The following is a 17,126-nucleotide window of genomic DNA, read 5'->3' as shown; positions in this document are numbered from 1 at the left end:
AGGTTCTTAGGTTCCTAAAAAAAGTTTCTGCAATTGAAAAGAGCCAAGTAGACAACAAGAAAAGTGGTGGCTTTAACGGTTTCTTCTACAAGAGTTGTCTTTATATACTGTGGAAGAGGGATACTATCATCAGAAGCATTGTGTTCTGGGTAGAACAATAGCCTCATAACCCCGTCACAGGCATGACAGAATGCATTTTTACTCCCACTTTACCTTGTGGGAAATGATATTGTCCCATCACAGACACAGGCAGATACACAGTTACAGCTTGGGGCAAAGCCATCTTGTTTCTTATTAAGGAGAACTAGCTACATGGCTCAAAAAGGATAACAAGTCTGATCTACTCATTAGACTGCCATGGGAAAAGCACTGTCATTTTGGAAAGACTGATTCACCCTCTGAGGCCACTTGTCCTTGATCTTTTCTAATATGACTGATGAATACATCCAGACACAGGCCTACATGCTGGCTCAGCAGTGACAATGAAAAAAACTGTCTTTTTTTTATAAAACCCAGCAGTGTTGCTCTAGAAGTGTCAAGGCATGTTTTAGAGGGCAATTACTGCTCTGAATTACACCCCGGGCCCTGAAACTGACTACACCTGAAATTAAAATGTAAGAATAAGACAAGACATTTCACATCCTCGCCAAATAAATATCACACTCCCCGCTACACACAGAAAAACTAGGCTAACCATAGGCTTACATATAACCTACATTAATATAGCTTGACAGATCATGGATTCCTTATGGATGACTTAACATGTACAGCGGCTCTGCCTTCTAAGCTTTCACAAACCAGTTTCTCCACTCTGAGCCTTTCCTTTTCTGTCAAATCTGTTAGACGTCTTTCCATAGCAATTACACTCCGTACTTCCCACCATCAACCATCACTCTTCTGTCATCATCAGTCAGCAACAGATTTAACTGCACGCTGTGTAACAACAATCATCTCATCAGAGTTACAGTCATTAACTCCTGCTATCACTGCTGATTAAACGTTATCACACTATTACTGATTTGCCATAGCAATCAAGTGTTAATGAACATCTGGAGTAAAAAATAAATAAAAGCTGAACCATTGTTGCTTACACTCCGTTCGACATTTGCCTCCCAGGAAGCCTGGTATTTGATTAAGGGTAAAACATTAACAAGTAGTGTTTAAAGTCTACAGGAAGTTCCTGCATACAGGGGGAGAGACTGTCCTCATGCTAAGATTTGCCAGTCAGAGGGTCACATATGAATGAATCAGCTTATTAGGACAAAAGAGAGAACTACAGGATTCCCGCAACATGGTAGGCTTGAATCCATTGACTTTTACGCCTGGAGAGCCAGGATTTCAGCCAGTGCACATTCAACACGGCTTCAGACCAAAATACACCATTGCAGATAAGATGCCAAAACCACTTATCAATTGGAGTCAATGGAGTGCAGGTTTATTCTCCCTAGCTAAACTGAGTAAACTAATTACGATACTAGTTACGACAAGCCTCTATCTAGACTGTTACAGACACAGTTTTAGCCTGACACATCTGACACAGACGCAAACTAACAATTCCAATTAAGATTTGTTTCACCAATTCATTATTAAGACAGGAATACATCAAACTGGGCACAACAGTCTTGCATCAAATTCCAATGTCTGCCCTTCAAGATTCACAGACTTCACAGACAGGCTCGCCCACTGTGAAATCGGTAAGTGCTTGAAGGCTTTGCTTCTGCGGGAACCCACAGTGCCTAAATAAAATGTTGTGTTAAAATGGTGATAATAAAAAAGTATAAACATGTCACTTATCACAACTTGTTTGTCTTAAGACATTATGGTGACTTAGAAATACATTCATTTGGTCCAACAGCACCATTTTGCTTAGAAACAGGGAGAAAACAACAAACACTATAATTCTCTAAACTTCTTATGAAGTATGAGCCTCACACTGTACTTGCCATGGAGATGCCAGCGATTGGAGACCTTACACTCTCCTGTATTCAGTCAATGTACTGTACGTTTGTGAGGGGCCAGAGCTTAAGAGTGGACATTTTAAGTCTTCCCCACATAAGGTTGGTGTTCAATAATCGGAGCCCAAATCAGAATCTGTATACAGGAGCTACAATACACAAACTGTAATTCTGTATTTGATCTGCTCATCACATTTTTGCAAGTAGTTTGTTTGTGTGTGTTCGCTGTGAAAGAAAACTGCCTTCTTGAAGCTGCTAGAGATGTCTCACCTGTCAAAGCTAAAATAACCTTGATGCAGTGGAAAGACGAGTAAGTCTGCTTTATCATTTTGCCAATTTCAACAACATTAATCACAAAATTAATTCTTTGCAAGCATCTTGCCACAAAAACTGCATTTGGGGCATCTCAACATCCCCTCTCTCTCTGTGTCTCTGTCTGTGTCTCTCTCTGTCTCTCTCTCTGTGTCTCTGTCTCTCTGTCTCTCTCTCTGTGTATTTCTCTGTCTCTCTCTCTCTGTCTCTCTCTCTGTGTCTCTCTCTCTGTCTCTCTCTGTGTCTGTCTGTGTCTCTCTCTCTGTGTCTCTGTGTCTCTCTCTCTGTGTCTCTGTCTCTCTGTGTATTTCTCTGTCTCTCTGTCTCTCTCTCTCTGTCTCTCTGTGTCTCTCTCTCTCTGTGTCTCTCTCTGTGTCTCTCTCTGTGTCTCTCTCTCTGTCTCTCTCTCTGTGTCTCTCTCTCTGTGTCTCTCTCTGTCTGTGGGGCTTTCAAAAAGACTTGACAAAAATGTAAATCAGTAACAGCTGTTACTAAGAAGCTCCAAACACACACATGGTTTGGATACAAGCAAGCAAGCAAGCATGAGTGCACATGTGCACGTGCACAGGCACTGAACACACACACACACACACACACACACACACACACACACACACACACACACACACACAAAATTGCTCAGCTGGACTTTCAACGGTCCAGAAAATACTGAAGTTTTGTCCTGATATATTATTGATATGTAATTCAGCAGGAGGCCTCATACTAGGACACTAGCCAACACAGTCACTGAAATACAAATGTAATGCTATATGCATGGCTGTCATTGATGACCTGAGGGTAAATGGGGCAATTAAATGGTAATGGAAAACATTTTGATACAGAAATTGTCACGAGCCTTTAAGAAACTTGATCTAATTAAATCAAACAAAACCACTTTGCCAGTAGCCATCCCAACGCTGAGAATGAAACATGATTCCTTTGCCTGATGGTAAATATCCAGACATTCAACGTAGGGGTTTGTAAAGATTTCCATGACGTGTAAGGTTATCACTTAAACTACCTCACTGCAGGATATTGTCGGGGTGCATAACAACCTCTGCTTTGTTCAAGCCGCAGGAGCTCACGGGGTAACTGCTACTGCTATTACACCGATATTTCACAACATGCCCTGAAACCACCTCAATGAGTTTGACCATGATCCCACTTCATAATACATGTTATAAAGATCGCTTACAGATAGCACCAGAGATTGCTTCCTTGAGAGTTCCCATGATAACCAGAAGGATGATAGTAATTTAGCTTTCTAATATTTGTCTAAAAATCCCATATCCACTGCCACAAAGCCCAAGACCTACCAGAGATCTGAATGACAGCTTTCACAGCAGCCCAACCAACCAAAGAAAAAAAAACACACTGGAGTTCATTTGAAACTTAACATATAGGTCAGGTGTGAGAGCACGCTTAAGAGTGTTATAGGACATTATATTAGGGCTTAAACGTGTGGTCAGGTTCGTGGTATCCAGTGTCCTGGAATCCCAAATCCACAGAATCCCACACCACATTATTCAGGATTCATTCAATAACAGACGTGGTTAAACAGTATGCTGACAGTAGGGGTCCTGAACCCAACTAATCATGAAAAATCTGGCTTTCCTATTGGAACCATGTGCGTCTGCAATGAGTAGCCCCTTTCAAAAGTATCATCATCATCAACAACAACCAGCACGATTCAGTATGCTGTCTGTCAGGTCACTGGCTCCAATAACTTTCCCTCCTCAGCCATAACAATGTGACTCTGATGCCAGCATCTGTGACTGGCCAACTGGCTGGGGACCATGGGAACCAGGCTCTGTAGAGACTGGGAGGCAGACTCGTGAAGCACTTTCAATAAGACGAGTGCTCTGTAGTGCAAACATCTCATAACCCTGCAGTTGGTAGACAATTGGGGTAGCTCTAGCCTTGGCATAGAGGCATGCAAATCCACCGTAATGGTTCCATAATCAGCGTAAAATTGCCTGAAATTGTGCTGGAAAGTGAATACAGACTATCTCCCGGTTAACTGGCAGTCAGCATGATTGTCAGCAGCAAAGCCTGTTCCACCTGTTGAGTTTAAAATGGAAAATCAACACTTGCAGTGCAATTGCCCTTGAAGCTAGATGGAGACAAGTAACTCGACGCAGGAAATAGCAAATGTTGTGGCAGGTTCTGCCGAGGTACAACGCCAAGAGGTTATGAGGTTATGAAGTCTTCCTAACACTTGTTCAGAGCGCACCTTGAATCGATGACTTCATGTGCTCGCAGTGATCAAAGCTGCATCCTGACATTTACAAGCAATTTCTCAGAAGGGGAAAAACAGAGCTTTGATTTTCAAAGCACCTGGCTGAGTTAGGAGGGGATTCCTCCAAAGAAAACATGCTGAAAACAGCAAAAAGTCGTATACAACCACTGGTCAAACTTCAATGACTCAATCTGTGTGGGCGGACAAGATTACAGTCCTTTAGCCTTAAGCCTACTACTATATCTGGGCTGGGTTTCTGGTTTGGAAAACCACTGAATCCAATCACAAAATACAGACTAACATTAGCATCAAACAAGACCGCACAGTTATAAGAAAAGTAATGAACATTTTTTTAAAACATCTGCACCCTGGTGAGCGGGATGTTGCTCTACAAATATTACCTCTCTTCTTGCCTGGATGTCTATTAATCTTTAGAAAAGCAAAACCCAGCAGTGCAGTGAACTGACAACTCTTCCATGACTGCAACTAACAATTACCATTCATTGATCTAACTTATAGATTACTTTTGAATGGGTCTTTTAATAAATCAAATCAATTGTTTAGTCTGTAAAATATCATAACAAATTGCGGTCATCAATGGTGTGAAAACCAAAGATATTACAAGTAAAATAATATAAAAGTGTTTATATATAAAATCATTTTGTGACATTCAACAATGATTCAAAGCACTCTAATGTGTATCTCTTTTTCAAAATAAACAATATTGTTTATATTCTTTACTGTTACTCCTCCATATTAACTTTAATCTTCAGTCAGTAAGCTCAGTTATTTGTTGCCAGTCGTTTTAGCTCTAAACTCTCCAATGATCACAAAGCCAACACACATTTAAAGTTATTGTTACCAGGACAACATACAACCAAAAAAAGTTTAACGCCAACGGTCACACCGTTCTGATGAACCGTTTGAACGGTTTGAACGTGTGTCCGTTGGTTTCAGTTGACACCAAAAACAAACGGAAACGTTACCTGCAGGAAAAGTTTGATTCAACCTAGTTTAACCAAGCTTGAGTAACGGTAACGTTTACTGTTAAGTAAGTAACGACACAGACAATAACTCCACCACAGAGGCTAAATAACCGCGAAGACATGTTAAAAGAAACTTCAACACACTGCTGTCATTCCCGTTGGTTTTTGACGGCTGACTCAATGGGCATGTCCCGACATTCCTCCCAACAAACTGCCACTAAAAAACTCTCCCTGGGGCAACTTAGTCTCCACTTTTCTGCACCGGTGAATCGACACCTCCGGGCTCGCTGCGTCGACACTAGCAAAACTTGAGAATATTTCTTTTAAAAAAAAGTCTTACCTGATAAATGTCATGGATTATGAAAGTACCCACACACACAAAAAAGTTTTCCCCCCGGTCTTTCCCAGCGTATCTCCACACGGACTCAGTTTCCCCCCCAACACACAACTTGATCCACCAAGGTAGGCTACGGGACGCCGGGCTCCTCCTCCTGCCCCGCATGAGGTCATCGTCAACAGAGGGCAGGGAACCAAGACAAACCGCCCCCCCCCTCTCTCTCTCTCTCTCTCTCTTTCCTCCTCCTCTTTTCCTCTTCCTCCTCATGGACGTGACAGGATGCTAGGGATGCGAGATACATGGATTAGGATTTAACTGTTTAAAGGTGTGTGTGTGTGGGGGGGGGGGGGGTCTGTATCATCAATACTACACCTAATCAATTAGAATTAGAATCACTTTTATTGGTCAGATATGTGCACACATTCAAGGAACAAGACACATGTACAAACACAGACTAACAGCATGAATAAGGAGAACAAGTTCAACAAAAAACAGATACTAATATGTACAGTTATGCATGTATGTAAACAAACAACAAACAATAACATTGGTAGACAATAGTGCAATGGTGCAGAGTGCAAAGGATGCTGAAATAAATACTTCACGTGACAGTATAAACATTATGCACAGTAAACACAGTAAAGGTAGATGTTCAATTGTGATTTATGCAAGTTTTATTTAAATGTAGCACTTATTAAAGAGATTTCCTGCCAATAAAGTCAACATGACTAACAACTGCCTCTATTTAAGGTAGCATTGTTTGGGTTTTTTTCCAAGAAACTTCCAAGGGAATCGTTAGGGAATTACAGACTCACTGAATAAAAGTGTGTGATGCTGATAAAATTAGAAAAAGAAAAAAAAAGAGAGAGAGAGAGAGCTAGTAATTGGACCCTGTGCTGATTTTTTTGTCACAGGTGAAGCATTACTGTTAATTTGCGAAATTAAAAGTCTAAACATTGTTTCAAAGCCCTCTCTCCACACTGCCAGGAACATTTCTGGTTGTGAGTAGTTAATTTATGTATTTATTTAGTCCAATTGAAATATACAGAGTCTAAAAACAACAAGGTTTCCCAGCTTTTCATTAACAGGCCACCATTAAGTACACACAGGTCCAGTCCTCATTTTTCACCGGCTAAATTAACACGGATGTTGGAAAACTACCTGGATATAAAGGTACAGTAACAGGAACAATACACCTTCACAGCAGCCATTTTGACATGAAATAGTAGGGTAAACACAGGGGTCTCCAATTAAGGCTCCATTCCATTTAGTTTAGCAGAGCAAAATGGCTGCTGTGAAAAGGGTCTACTGTAATTACAACTTTAGAGTATAGAATGATTAGTTAATGAATTAATTGAGAAAATTAGTCGACAACAATTTTGAGAAATCATTTCAGACTAAACGACTAATCAAAAAAATAAAATTTAAAGATCCAGCAGATTATTAGGTTTCATTATTAATCAGTAAAGAAACATTTTTTAGCTCCACCCCTATTTCAGATCCATATGTTTTATATTAAATGGTAACTTTTACTCCCTATATTAATCTTATCTAGTCTGTGGTTATTTGCTACTCTGCAGATTAAGATTTTACACACAAGATATAAAGAAGCTCATAAAGCGTGATGCATTGCCACATTAAATTATCCAAGGGCATATAAAAGTAACGTGGCACCACCTGGGCTGGCTACAGCATTAAAATGCTGCTTTAGATCAAAGATTTATCTTGTCTTTATAATGAGCACTTTTATTATTAATACATTTTACACTGCCAGTACAGCCGTTCTTTCACACAGGCCAAACACAATGTTGAATGCAAGAATCTGAGCTTTTTTTTATACCACTACCTGATTAACATGCAACCTATAACTAGTTAAATTAAGGTTTACTTTAAATAGCCCCAATCTTAGCAGGTAAAATGTGTAACTTCCTCCTTGTTGATCTACATTAGAAGAGGATGCTTGACTTCAGCATTTAATAATAAATATCAGCTTATAGCTTAATTTAAATGTCATTTCCATGGAGGAAGCTAAAATGTTCTCACCGTGCTGGCGAACCAAAACAGAATGTAATTAACTTTTAATCACGCAAAGCTTTGAAAGTGCAAATTAATGCTTAGATTGCTGCTGGATTATTGTAATGAAATACACTGCAAGGCTTTCTAGCTTTCTGCAGCACTCATCCTGGCAGGTGAAGCTCATAGTACACCTTGGTCTATGGTGACCTCCAGAGGTAACAGTATTTTATGCAGCTTGTTCACGTGTAACATTTGAGACATGTTCAACACAAGTGTAATATCATAAAATAATTCTTTAAAAGAACATCTTCATTCTTGTGCAGTAAACCAGCATAATTAAAAGTGAACTGTTGTGATATACATTTTAGGGCTTAAAACCACATCTTCTCAGTCAACCCACTCCTCCTGTGTGAGGCGGTGTTACTCAGTCGGTGTGTGCAGTGTTTTCTCAGCAGCGTGGTGGGCGTTGCGGGGTCAGCGAAGGCTCCTCAGATGGCTGGGAATGGGCAGACACTGGCAGTGAAATGCACCGTGTCTGCAAGTCAGAAGACCACCAACTGCTCCACTCCTCAAAACCGAGCTGAAGAGGGCTCTGAACTTCACACACAGATGGTATCAAAGTCATGTGTGAACAGCATGAGCATCACAGAGAATATAAGGTCGGCACATTGTGTTTACAAGGCTATCATCAAGTACTTTCTTGGCGTACGGACGAGCAGATATTGTTTGTGGACTCTTCTGATGCAAACAAAAAGGCTCATGTATGAACACACGGGCATGGCACTCAAGAATGGGAGCAAACATACTTGCATGTCGACACTCAGGGATAAAGGATAGAGTTGCTATTGTGTTTTTACACTTGCAGGGATTTTTATTAAAAGTGATCATTTACACACAAAGGCCTGTTCTGCAGTGTCAGGGTGTGCGTAGGTATAGCATTACTCAAAGTGTATCATGCGCCCGTGGCCAGGTGGCTTATATCTCCTGTCCCAAATAGGACAGTATAACAGAGTTTATTTAATATTATATATTTAAGATGTGAAACATCATATATAGAAATTAAGTTTGGGTTTAATAACACATTTTGTTTTTCAGTTATTTACGAAAACCTATAACTGCAACCTAGTATGCTACTGGTCTCCAACACATCTTAAAACCAGACCTTGTGTTGGTTATGATGAGCAGGATAAGCTTTGTCAGCTGTGTTTGTTAAATGAAACAGACAATAAAATGAACTACTAATTTACAGTACATAATGAAACTGCAAAAGAGATTATTCAGTGGAAATGTTGACTTGTCAGAGAAAGCAAAGCTCAGGTGTAAATAATATTGTTATTAAGACATTTGCATGAACAGAAGTGTCATTATTTTTATTAACAACACTGTTATTCCTACTGACAAGTCAAAAAGGACTATTAAAAATTATGTTTTTTAACTTTATATTCTTTTATAATATGTTATATTATGTTGTATTATATTGCACAAACATGACAGAGCCCTGTAAGGTAAGCAAGCTTATATGTAAAGTGGAAACCAACAACCTATTGATAATCCAGTTGGCCATCCATCTCCTCCATCCTCTCCCTTCTTCCACCTCATTTGCATTACACCCCAGGCCTTCGTTCATGAATACAAGCCTGCCTTCATAAATTATCCCCAAATATGATTAAAAACCGAGAATGACTTGCCTGTCTGCACCATAGCAACAAACATATTGTAGTCTCTTATGTTTTTGGCATAAATGATGATGCACACAGGTTTTCTACAAATAAGTGCTGATTACATGATACATAATAGTTACTGCATTCTGCTCTACACAAACAAATCTCTGCCTGGCTGTATGGTTTCATGCATATGGAAGTCCCTCGTACAAAATAGTCAGATTGAAATAATATTAATATAATAATTATATTCAGGTTTAATACATAACAGACTTTACCTTTTTTACTTAGCAGTTCTCTTGTAGATGCTAAATTTTGTTGGAGTATTTTTTCTTCCAGACCATTAATAACTGACTGAACTGTCACTGCCTGAACATACTGGAAGTTAAATTCACAATAGTTCCTTTGGCAGCATGGTGTGTTACAGCAGTGGTTGCAATGCAAATGGGGTATGTGTGTAAAAAGGGAATTCATGCTTGACAAAGTTTGTACTTCATTAACTTAGTTTGATTTGTGAACATTTATCCTCTGACATGTTGAGCCTTGTGTTTATAAACAGCTAAATGTTGCCACCTAGTGGTCATTGCATCTTACTGCTAAAGAAAGGAGACGTACAATCTACTGATGCCATGCAATTTATTTTTTAATAAATCTAATAAGTGCGAAGCAATACATAGTGAAGATTTCACTGGAGAGAAGAAATGTATCAAAAACCTGACTTTAGAACCCCAACCCTCACATTAATCATACCAAAATGCCATCCACTTTTCCACCAGCTGGTAAATACAACTACAACATTTCACTTACAACACTAGGAAAGGCACGTTAAATGCTGGTTTATAGTGCGCTCACAAATAAGCACAGGCTGAAAAACCCATTTTCTCTTCTAAATACAGAGCTTGATGAAAGCTGTCTTCCCATCAACACTTCACAGACAACCTGTCAGTCCCCTCATGTTTTCTAACACTTAATGTTTGTCTTTCACAGTTGACTTAACAAGGTTCCCTCTGGGGCTTTCTCAAACACATGTTGTTCAAAACTTCCTCGGCTGCTGGATGAAAAAGGTCCGGGGTGAGTGGGGCTTCTCCACTGCAGGTCGCACCTTGCTGTGCCTCACACTCACTGGCGTCTCTGGAAATTCGTGGCTCAGCTGCAAACACACATCAGGCAGGATTTTATTACCCACAAGGCTCTGGGGCCTGAGAGGCACAGTAACTAATCCAGTTTGCTCAGTAGGAGTTAACCTGACATTCAAAGCAAGAGCTGACTTAAAAAAAAAAAAAAAAAAGGGAATGTTTGTTTACCTTGTCAAGAGTTCCTGCCAGAAGAATACCAACTTGTTGCATCCTGTTGGAGGTGGCGAGGGACCTGCTGCAAGATCACATGTTTCAAATACAACAGTTTCACTTCATCAAAATGCTGCTTAAAAAAGGTTTGAAGCAAAATCCATTTCTATGATCTTGGACTTTACACTTTAACCTCATTTGTTACGTGTTGTGGATGCTGCAGACTGAAGGCCTTACCTCAATTTATCAGACCTCTTGGTTTCCTTCTCTGGAGTCCCATGGGTGGCACTCTCTTCCAAGCCTTTCTTGGCCACCCGTTTACCTCCAGCCTTCACTATTAACCCACAGAAGTTTAAAAAGTATGTTATCTGAAAAATCAGCTAGAAAGAGTGGCCTACATCTTAAACAGTAGTTTAAAAACTGGGGGGTCAGGGGTTACATTTAAGAAAAGGAGGTCACAAGGGGATTAAAGCATATAGAAAGAAAAACATTCCCACTACATAAAACTACATTTCTTTTTTTGGACACCTCTGATTTTTGCTTCCTCCCCTTTAACCCTTTCAGACATTAGCTTCAGGCTAAAAAAATAAATTTAAAAATCATTAAGAAAACAAAATCACTCTTAACTACATAGATGTGTCACTCAAATGAAGAGGGTTGGGAGTCACAAGTCAAAGGGGCGTTTTAGACATTAAAGTAATCCCCAATAAATCATGCAATGCTAATTTTAAATTTAGAAAAGAGGCATTAGTAGTTAAATATGCATGCAAAAAAATAAGATATAAAGTATAAAGATGTCTCTGATTGTCCAACAGTCTGAGTGACGCCTCTGCTTTAATGAGAAACCACAAAGAATACAACCAGCGCGACGAAATAAGAGCCAACTATAATACTCGGTGATGAACACGTTTGCACGACAGGATTTTTGCATGCATTAAACTGTGCCTATATGGGAGGTTTTAGTCCGTGGGAACACTGTGTTACTTCAACCAGGGGCCTGCTGGAGAAGACAAAAGCGTGAGGGTGAAAAACACACGGCTGCAAAGAGCTCAGCCAGATTGATGCAGTTATTATTACACAAATCAGATCGTTTCCCGCAATGCGATTGCAATGAAGTAATCTGTATTATAACGGGATGTGTGTGTGTGGGGGGGGAGGGAGAGAAAAAAAAAGCAGATAAAATGCTTGCTGAAAAAAGGTGGTGGATTTAACGGAGTGCACGGATCTCTATCTAGGTCGAGCAGAGACAAACAATAACGCTTTTGGCTTCGTCTAAGTGCAATAAATAAACAGTGCGAGTCGAGCAACCAGTTTACCTGCTGGAGGGTGGCCAGCTTTCAGCAAAGGAGACTCCTTCGCTCCAGATTTGGCGAGTTGCTGCACCATTTTTGAAAAAGTTTTCCGGAGAAATAGCAAAAGAAAGCACCAAACTCTTCACAACGCCCACTCTGTTGTTTTTATGCTCAAACCCAGCTGACGTCATGTGCGGCTACAGGAAGCCTGCGGTAGCCAGAGCCACGCCCACCGATGTGTGGATGAACCATTGACTGTATATGAACTAATAAAGGGAAAATGAAACAGCGACACGGTGTCTCACAGGAACGCTTTTGTATTTGTGTGCCTCAGTTTAAGTTGCTCTTTGTATTTTTGGAGTGCTGTCTTATTTTGAAAAGCTTCAGCATCAAATAAAGATGATCCCATGGAGCCTTAAAGATCAATTTTAAAGTCCCCACTCCATCAAAAATATGTTTTTCTTCTTGTTCCTACAGATGGATGTTTGAGCTTCACTCTGCAGGATGATTCATGTGCAGAGTCTGACACTAGGAGGATGTTTTTTGACATTCATCTGCTGAAAGTGGAAAGTTTCTCTGTGCTCACTGAAAATTATGATTTTAAATTATGATTTTAAGGGCCTGCGAGCATGATTTGTGACTTCACAAACAGTTTTAAATCCTGGTCCAGTATGCAACTTATACAAGTGTGATGTAGAGACCTAAAGCCACCAGTGCACATCCACTGAGAATGGACTTTACAGTGAAATAGGAGACATCTTGTGCCCAGCAGGAAAACTACAGTCTGGATTTATATATATATATATATTTGGGGTCTTTTATCCCCTTTATACGACAGGACAGCTTTGGAGATCGACATGAAAGAGGGGGGAGAGAGAAACAGGGGACGACACGCAGCAAAGGGCCACTGGTTGGACCCACAGCCCAGCTGCTGCAGCAAGGACTCAGCCTTGGTTATATAGAGCCAGCTGGTGCCCCTGGAATTTTTAATGAGGTAGAAGGAGTAGATTTAATGATTTGAATGTGGTTATACTTTTTTGCAGCAAAAACATATCAGACACACACATTATTGTTCCGAGAAGACTATTTATATATTTGTTTATATCATAGACTGTATAATTGCAGCCCCCCTGTATTCTGTGTTAGCATCATTTGCCAGCCACAGAGGTTGCCACTGGTTCTATACATGTCTGGAGGGGATCTTTAAGTTTTAAGAATACTATACTATACTATACTATACACTGAGTGTTGAAACTACCAGAGACAGTGGAACTTAAATAAATTCACATTTGAATACAAGCTTTGTTCATAGAGGTATATTAAAATACAGACTTTTTACAGACTCTTCGTGGTGCATATTAACAGCTCCTTTGATTAGGGTCTGAACTGCCCTTGTGGTGCTGAAAGCTGCACAGATATGTGAAATACACATTCATGTCCTCTTACTGGAAGTGAACACTGATATCAGCAATGACCTGCACCGTAATTTTAGTAGCTTTTATGGTTTAAATGTCATGTTCACAAGTGGATCCAGATTAATCTTGCTGAATAATAGAGCTTGTCACACAATATGTTTTTTAAAGAAGTGATGTCTAACAAGTGAATCAGGAGGATGTCAATCAAACGATAATGAAAACACCTGTGTGTGTGTGTGTAACCATGTGTTTAAATCCAAAGAATTTGGCTTACAGCCTGATTCAGCAGCTTTAAATGACACAAAGCATTTGTGTCTCCAAGTTATCCTATATGGCCTGTTGCTTCACTGCAGATTATAGTAGGTTCAGTTAGATTGGTTTAACCCTCAGCTGAACTACAGTCTTAATGTTCTAAACCTCGGACCAGGTAGTATGGTAGTATAGAAAAATTGTATGTGTATATGGATGCATGAGGGGTGAACAGGTAACACAGCAGGTTCTTCCAGGAGTTTCCAACCGGAAGAAGCATAGATTTGTCTAATTCTCATCTGTTATTCATGTACTTACAGAGTGTTCCTCTTATAGGGAGATGTGTAAATGTTAAAACGTGCTAATAAGTATGTTACTCCTCAGGCTCTTTACAGCTTTACATATCTGTGAATCTGGGGATTTGCAGCCAATCACAGACCATCTGGGATTATGTGCAGTAATGACTCAGGAGCTGCACATCTGGTCCTCTTGGCCATTTTGCCATTGTTTGAACATTAAGCTCTGTTTTAGTATTAACTCTATTTCCCCCCCTTGCCAGTAAAGCTCCAGGGGGGAGATCACTACTGTATTTTGTTTCCATCTTCTTTCTTCTATTCTTGGGTAGATGGGAGTTAGGTTTAGTATTGTAATGAGACACTTTTTTGGGGTTAGTTTATTTACTTGTGTGTTTTTTTTATTATTATTTTTTATCCAAGGCTGGTTTGTAGTTTTGGCCTGGGCCCTATCTGAAGTTTAATTTAAGCTTTGCAATAACCCTTTGAATCCTGCACTGTTAATACATACACTGTGTGTTCATATACAATGTCAGTATTTGGAAAGAACAGTTTTTTTTAATGAGATTCTTTCCTTGATCCAAAGAGCAGAATGGATCTTCCCAGGTGCGAGCACATGGTCAGTTACTGATCACTGTTGGGTTGGGATTCAGTCTTCTCCTTCCAGGCGCCTCGGCACTGCAAGTCTATGAAACACAGGTCTGCTGGTTCAATGCCCCCCCCCCCCCCCTCATTTCTACTCATGTTTGTGTAAATACAAGTTAATGAAACAATTTGTCCCAGAGGAGCAGAATAAGCGTTTGATATCTCCTCTGGATCTCTCTCTGTTCACTCTCAGTTCTGTTTGTGTGCATAGAAAAGGGCAGTAAACAGGGAGAGAATATAAAATATATGTTTGCACTGTACCTGTGAAAAGAATGCAATCACACGACGCCTTTTAAAAAACAAAACTGACCTTTTTTATTATTTTAGCATGGTTGTGTTATGATGCCATCTTTGTCCACATACGTCTTCATATATTTATATATCTATAACATGGCACAAGTTTCTTTTTTTAACCAGTGCTGATGAGTGTAAACCAGGTAACATGTTGTTGTTTTTTCTGTATTTACAATAAAATGAAAGAAATGTACAAGACTCCATGGCATTACACAGCTTCAACATTAAGTACAGATACAATTTCATCCCTCTGTACAATCTAACATCTTTAGTTTACTATCTTTTTTTTTCTTTTTACAGATATGAGTTCATGATTCATTTTGACTTCGACACATACACATTCCCCATCTTGACTCTTACCGCAGACCCTCGCTCACATGACTCACACCTTTCACCATGCTATCACAGCTAAAATTTTCATAAAAGAAAATAAAACTAACATCTAGACAGAGCAGGACGCATGTCTCCTCACACGGCAGTGTCCGTTATCGTCCCTCAAAAGACTCCAAGCATGATTCCACCTTCCTCTACTAAAATAAAAAAAATAACTTAAAAAGAAAAACTTTCCTTGATTTCCTTCTTTGGCACACATTCCATCTTTCCATCTGTCATCGCTCAGCTGAACTCCCCTCCATACACACACACACATTCACTTTACAACAAACACACTTATAAAGCCAAAGTTCATGAAAAAGTTCGTCAATTCTTGTACGCTCCCATCTCCTCGCCTCTGCTGCAGCTCCTCCTTACGCCCCCGAAATGCAAATCGGGGGTGAAAAGAATATCTTCATTGCAAACACAGGAGCATCTGTAGACCTATACCCAGGAGTCAGGAGAGCCGGGGTACTGCTCTGCCCTGTACGAAGGCCTCCGTGTGCTAGCGTAAAAGTCCACATAGTTGGTGGTGGATTTCAGTCCATGAGGCTGGGAGCTGTAGTCGACCGTGGGCGGGTAGGTGATGACCTCCTCAAAGTACGGGTCGTCGAAGCCGTGGGGATGCTTCAGGTACATTCTGTACGTATCGTAGTTCCTCCGTCCCGGATCCTCTGTGTAATACATAGGCTGCAGGGAAAAGAGACAGGTAGGAGGCTGTGATGAACTGTTTTGCCTTTGAATATGATCAAGACCCAGTAGAGGAAAGTAACTACCATAACTACATTTACTCAAGTACTGTATTTAACGTGAAATTAAGTCAAATCATTAAATCAAATCCTGTCTTTAAAACTCTTTCTCTCTCTCTCTGTAATAACCTCTCAACGTGGTAAATTAGTGGCGGAGTTTACAAGATAAATATTGTAAATTCACAGGAAATGATTCATGTTTGTAATATAGTCTAACAGTTTTTATGTCTCATTGATGTCAGCCTGTTCACTCTCATTAACTCCCTATTAACCTAATGCTAATGCAAGGTTGCAAACATTTCTCACGGCTGCTGTCTCATATTAAAAGCTTTCAACTGACAAAACATCGGGAGGCTTTTATTGTGAAGCAGTCACAGGAAACAGTGCATTCGTACCCAAAGTTAGCGCTGACTGCACACCTCCAACTCCTCAGCAAGGTAACCAATTCCTCTCTGGGACCGGTGCTGTAGTATCAAACTGTACTTAATGTTACCACAATGAACCACAAGTGTTGCCAAATAAACCAGGACAGAAATGTTAATGATTATTACTTTAAGTACAGTTTTGAGGTATTTATTGTTATATTTTATGTATTAGGTATTTTATGCTACTTAATACTTGCTCCACTACATTTCTACATATAAGGTATAGTTGGTGGCTGCTTTGCAGATTCAAATTTTGCATAATAAAATAACACAAGGCGGCACAAGTACTTTTATTTTTGGTCATTAAAGTAACTTGTGCTGATAATACTTATGTGTATTTATAGAAGTATGAATTTAATAAGAGGAATTTTTTAGTTGTAATAGAGTATTTTGTATTTTTACATTGCCTTACTTTTACTTAAAAGAATAATTTGACAGTTTGGGAAATTCGCTTATTTGCTTTCTTTCCAAGAGTTAGATAAGCACATCGATATAGTACCTCTGTACTCTCATCTGTTAAATGTAAGGCTTCAGCCAGCAGCAGGCTAGCTTAGCCAAGACTGGAAACAGGAGAAAACGGCTGACCTGGGCCTGTCAAAT

General features: G+C 39.8%; 3 protein-coding genes across 16 annotated transcripts in view; all 3 read right to left on the bottom strand.

The window, feature by feature from the left end:
* Nucleotides 1-6,031, bottom strand: part of tanc1b (tetratricopeptide repeat, ankyrin repeat and coiled-coil containing 1b) — a 103,397-nt gene extending 97,366 nt beyond the window's left edge. The window contains exon 1 of the mRNA XM_051404300.1: nucleotides 5,833-6,031. Within this exon, the coding sequence (XP_051260260.1) occupies nucleotides 5,833-5,994 (162 nt within the window). The 5' untranslated portion in view covers nucleotides 5,995-6,031. The remainder of the gene's footprint in view (nucleotides 1-5,832) is intronic.
* Nucleotides 6,032-10,128: 4,097 nt separating this feature from the next.
* On the bottom strand, nucleotides 10,129-12,277 carry dap1b (death associated protein 1b). Of its 2 annotated transcripts, none has more exons than XM_051404373.1 (4): nucleotides 12,109-12,277; nucleotides 11,030-11,126; nucleotides 10,811-10,877; nucleotides 10,129-10,656 (listed from the first exon to the last, which is right to left on the bottom strand). In XM_051404373.1, the coding sequence occupies exons 1-4, from the start codon at nucleotides 12,176-12,178 to the stop codon at nucleotides 10,540-10,542; spliced, it is 351 nt and encodes a 116-aa protein (XP_051260333.1). In that variant the 5' UTR covers nucleotides 12,179-12,277; the 3' UTR covers nucleotides 10,129-10,539. The 2 variants fall into 2 exon arrangements, with proteins under 2 accessions (XP_051260333.1, XP_051260334.1); XM_051404374.1 differs by having other exon boundaries at nucleotides 10,811-10,874.
* Nucleotides 12,278-14,976: 2,699 nt separating this feature from the next.
* Nucleotides 14,977-17,126, bottom strand: part of LOC127365831 (plakophilin-4) — a 76,497-nt gene continuing 74,347 nt past the window's right edge. For 11 of the 13 annotated variants that reach the window (XM_051404352.1, XM_051404347.1, XM_051404348.1 and 8 more), the window contains one exon: nucleotides 14,977-16,042. In XM_051404352.1, the coding sequence (XP_051260312.1) occupies nucleotides 15,797-16,042 (246 nt within the window). In that variant the 3' untranslated portion in view covers nucleotides 14,977-15,796. The other 2 variants (XM_051404357.1, XM_051404356.1) reach the window with 1 other exon arrangement.

The sequence above is a fragment of the Dicentrarchus labrax genome, unplaced genomic scaffold, assembly GCF_905237075.1.
Source record: "Dicentrarchus labrax unplaced genomic scaffold, dlabrax2021, whole genome shotgun sequence".
In the NCBI taxonomy this organism is placed as follows: Eukaryota; Metazoa; Chordata; class Actinopteri; family Moronidae; genus Dicentrarchus; species Dicentrarchus labrax.
The sequence above is the reverse complement of the archived record's forward strand: the minus strand, read 5'-3'. Positions and strand labels throughout refer to the sequence as shown.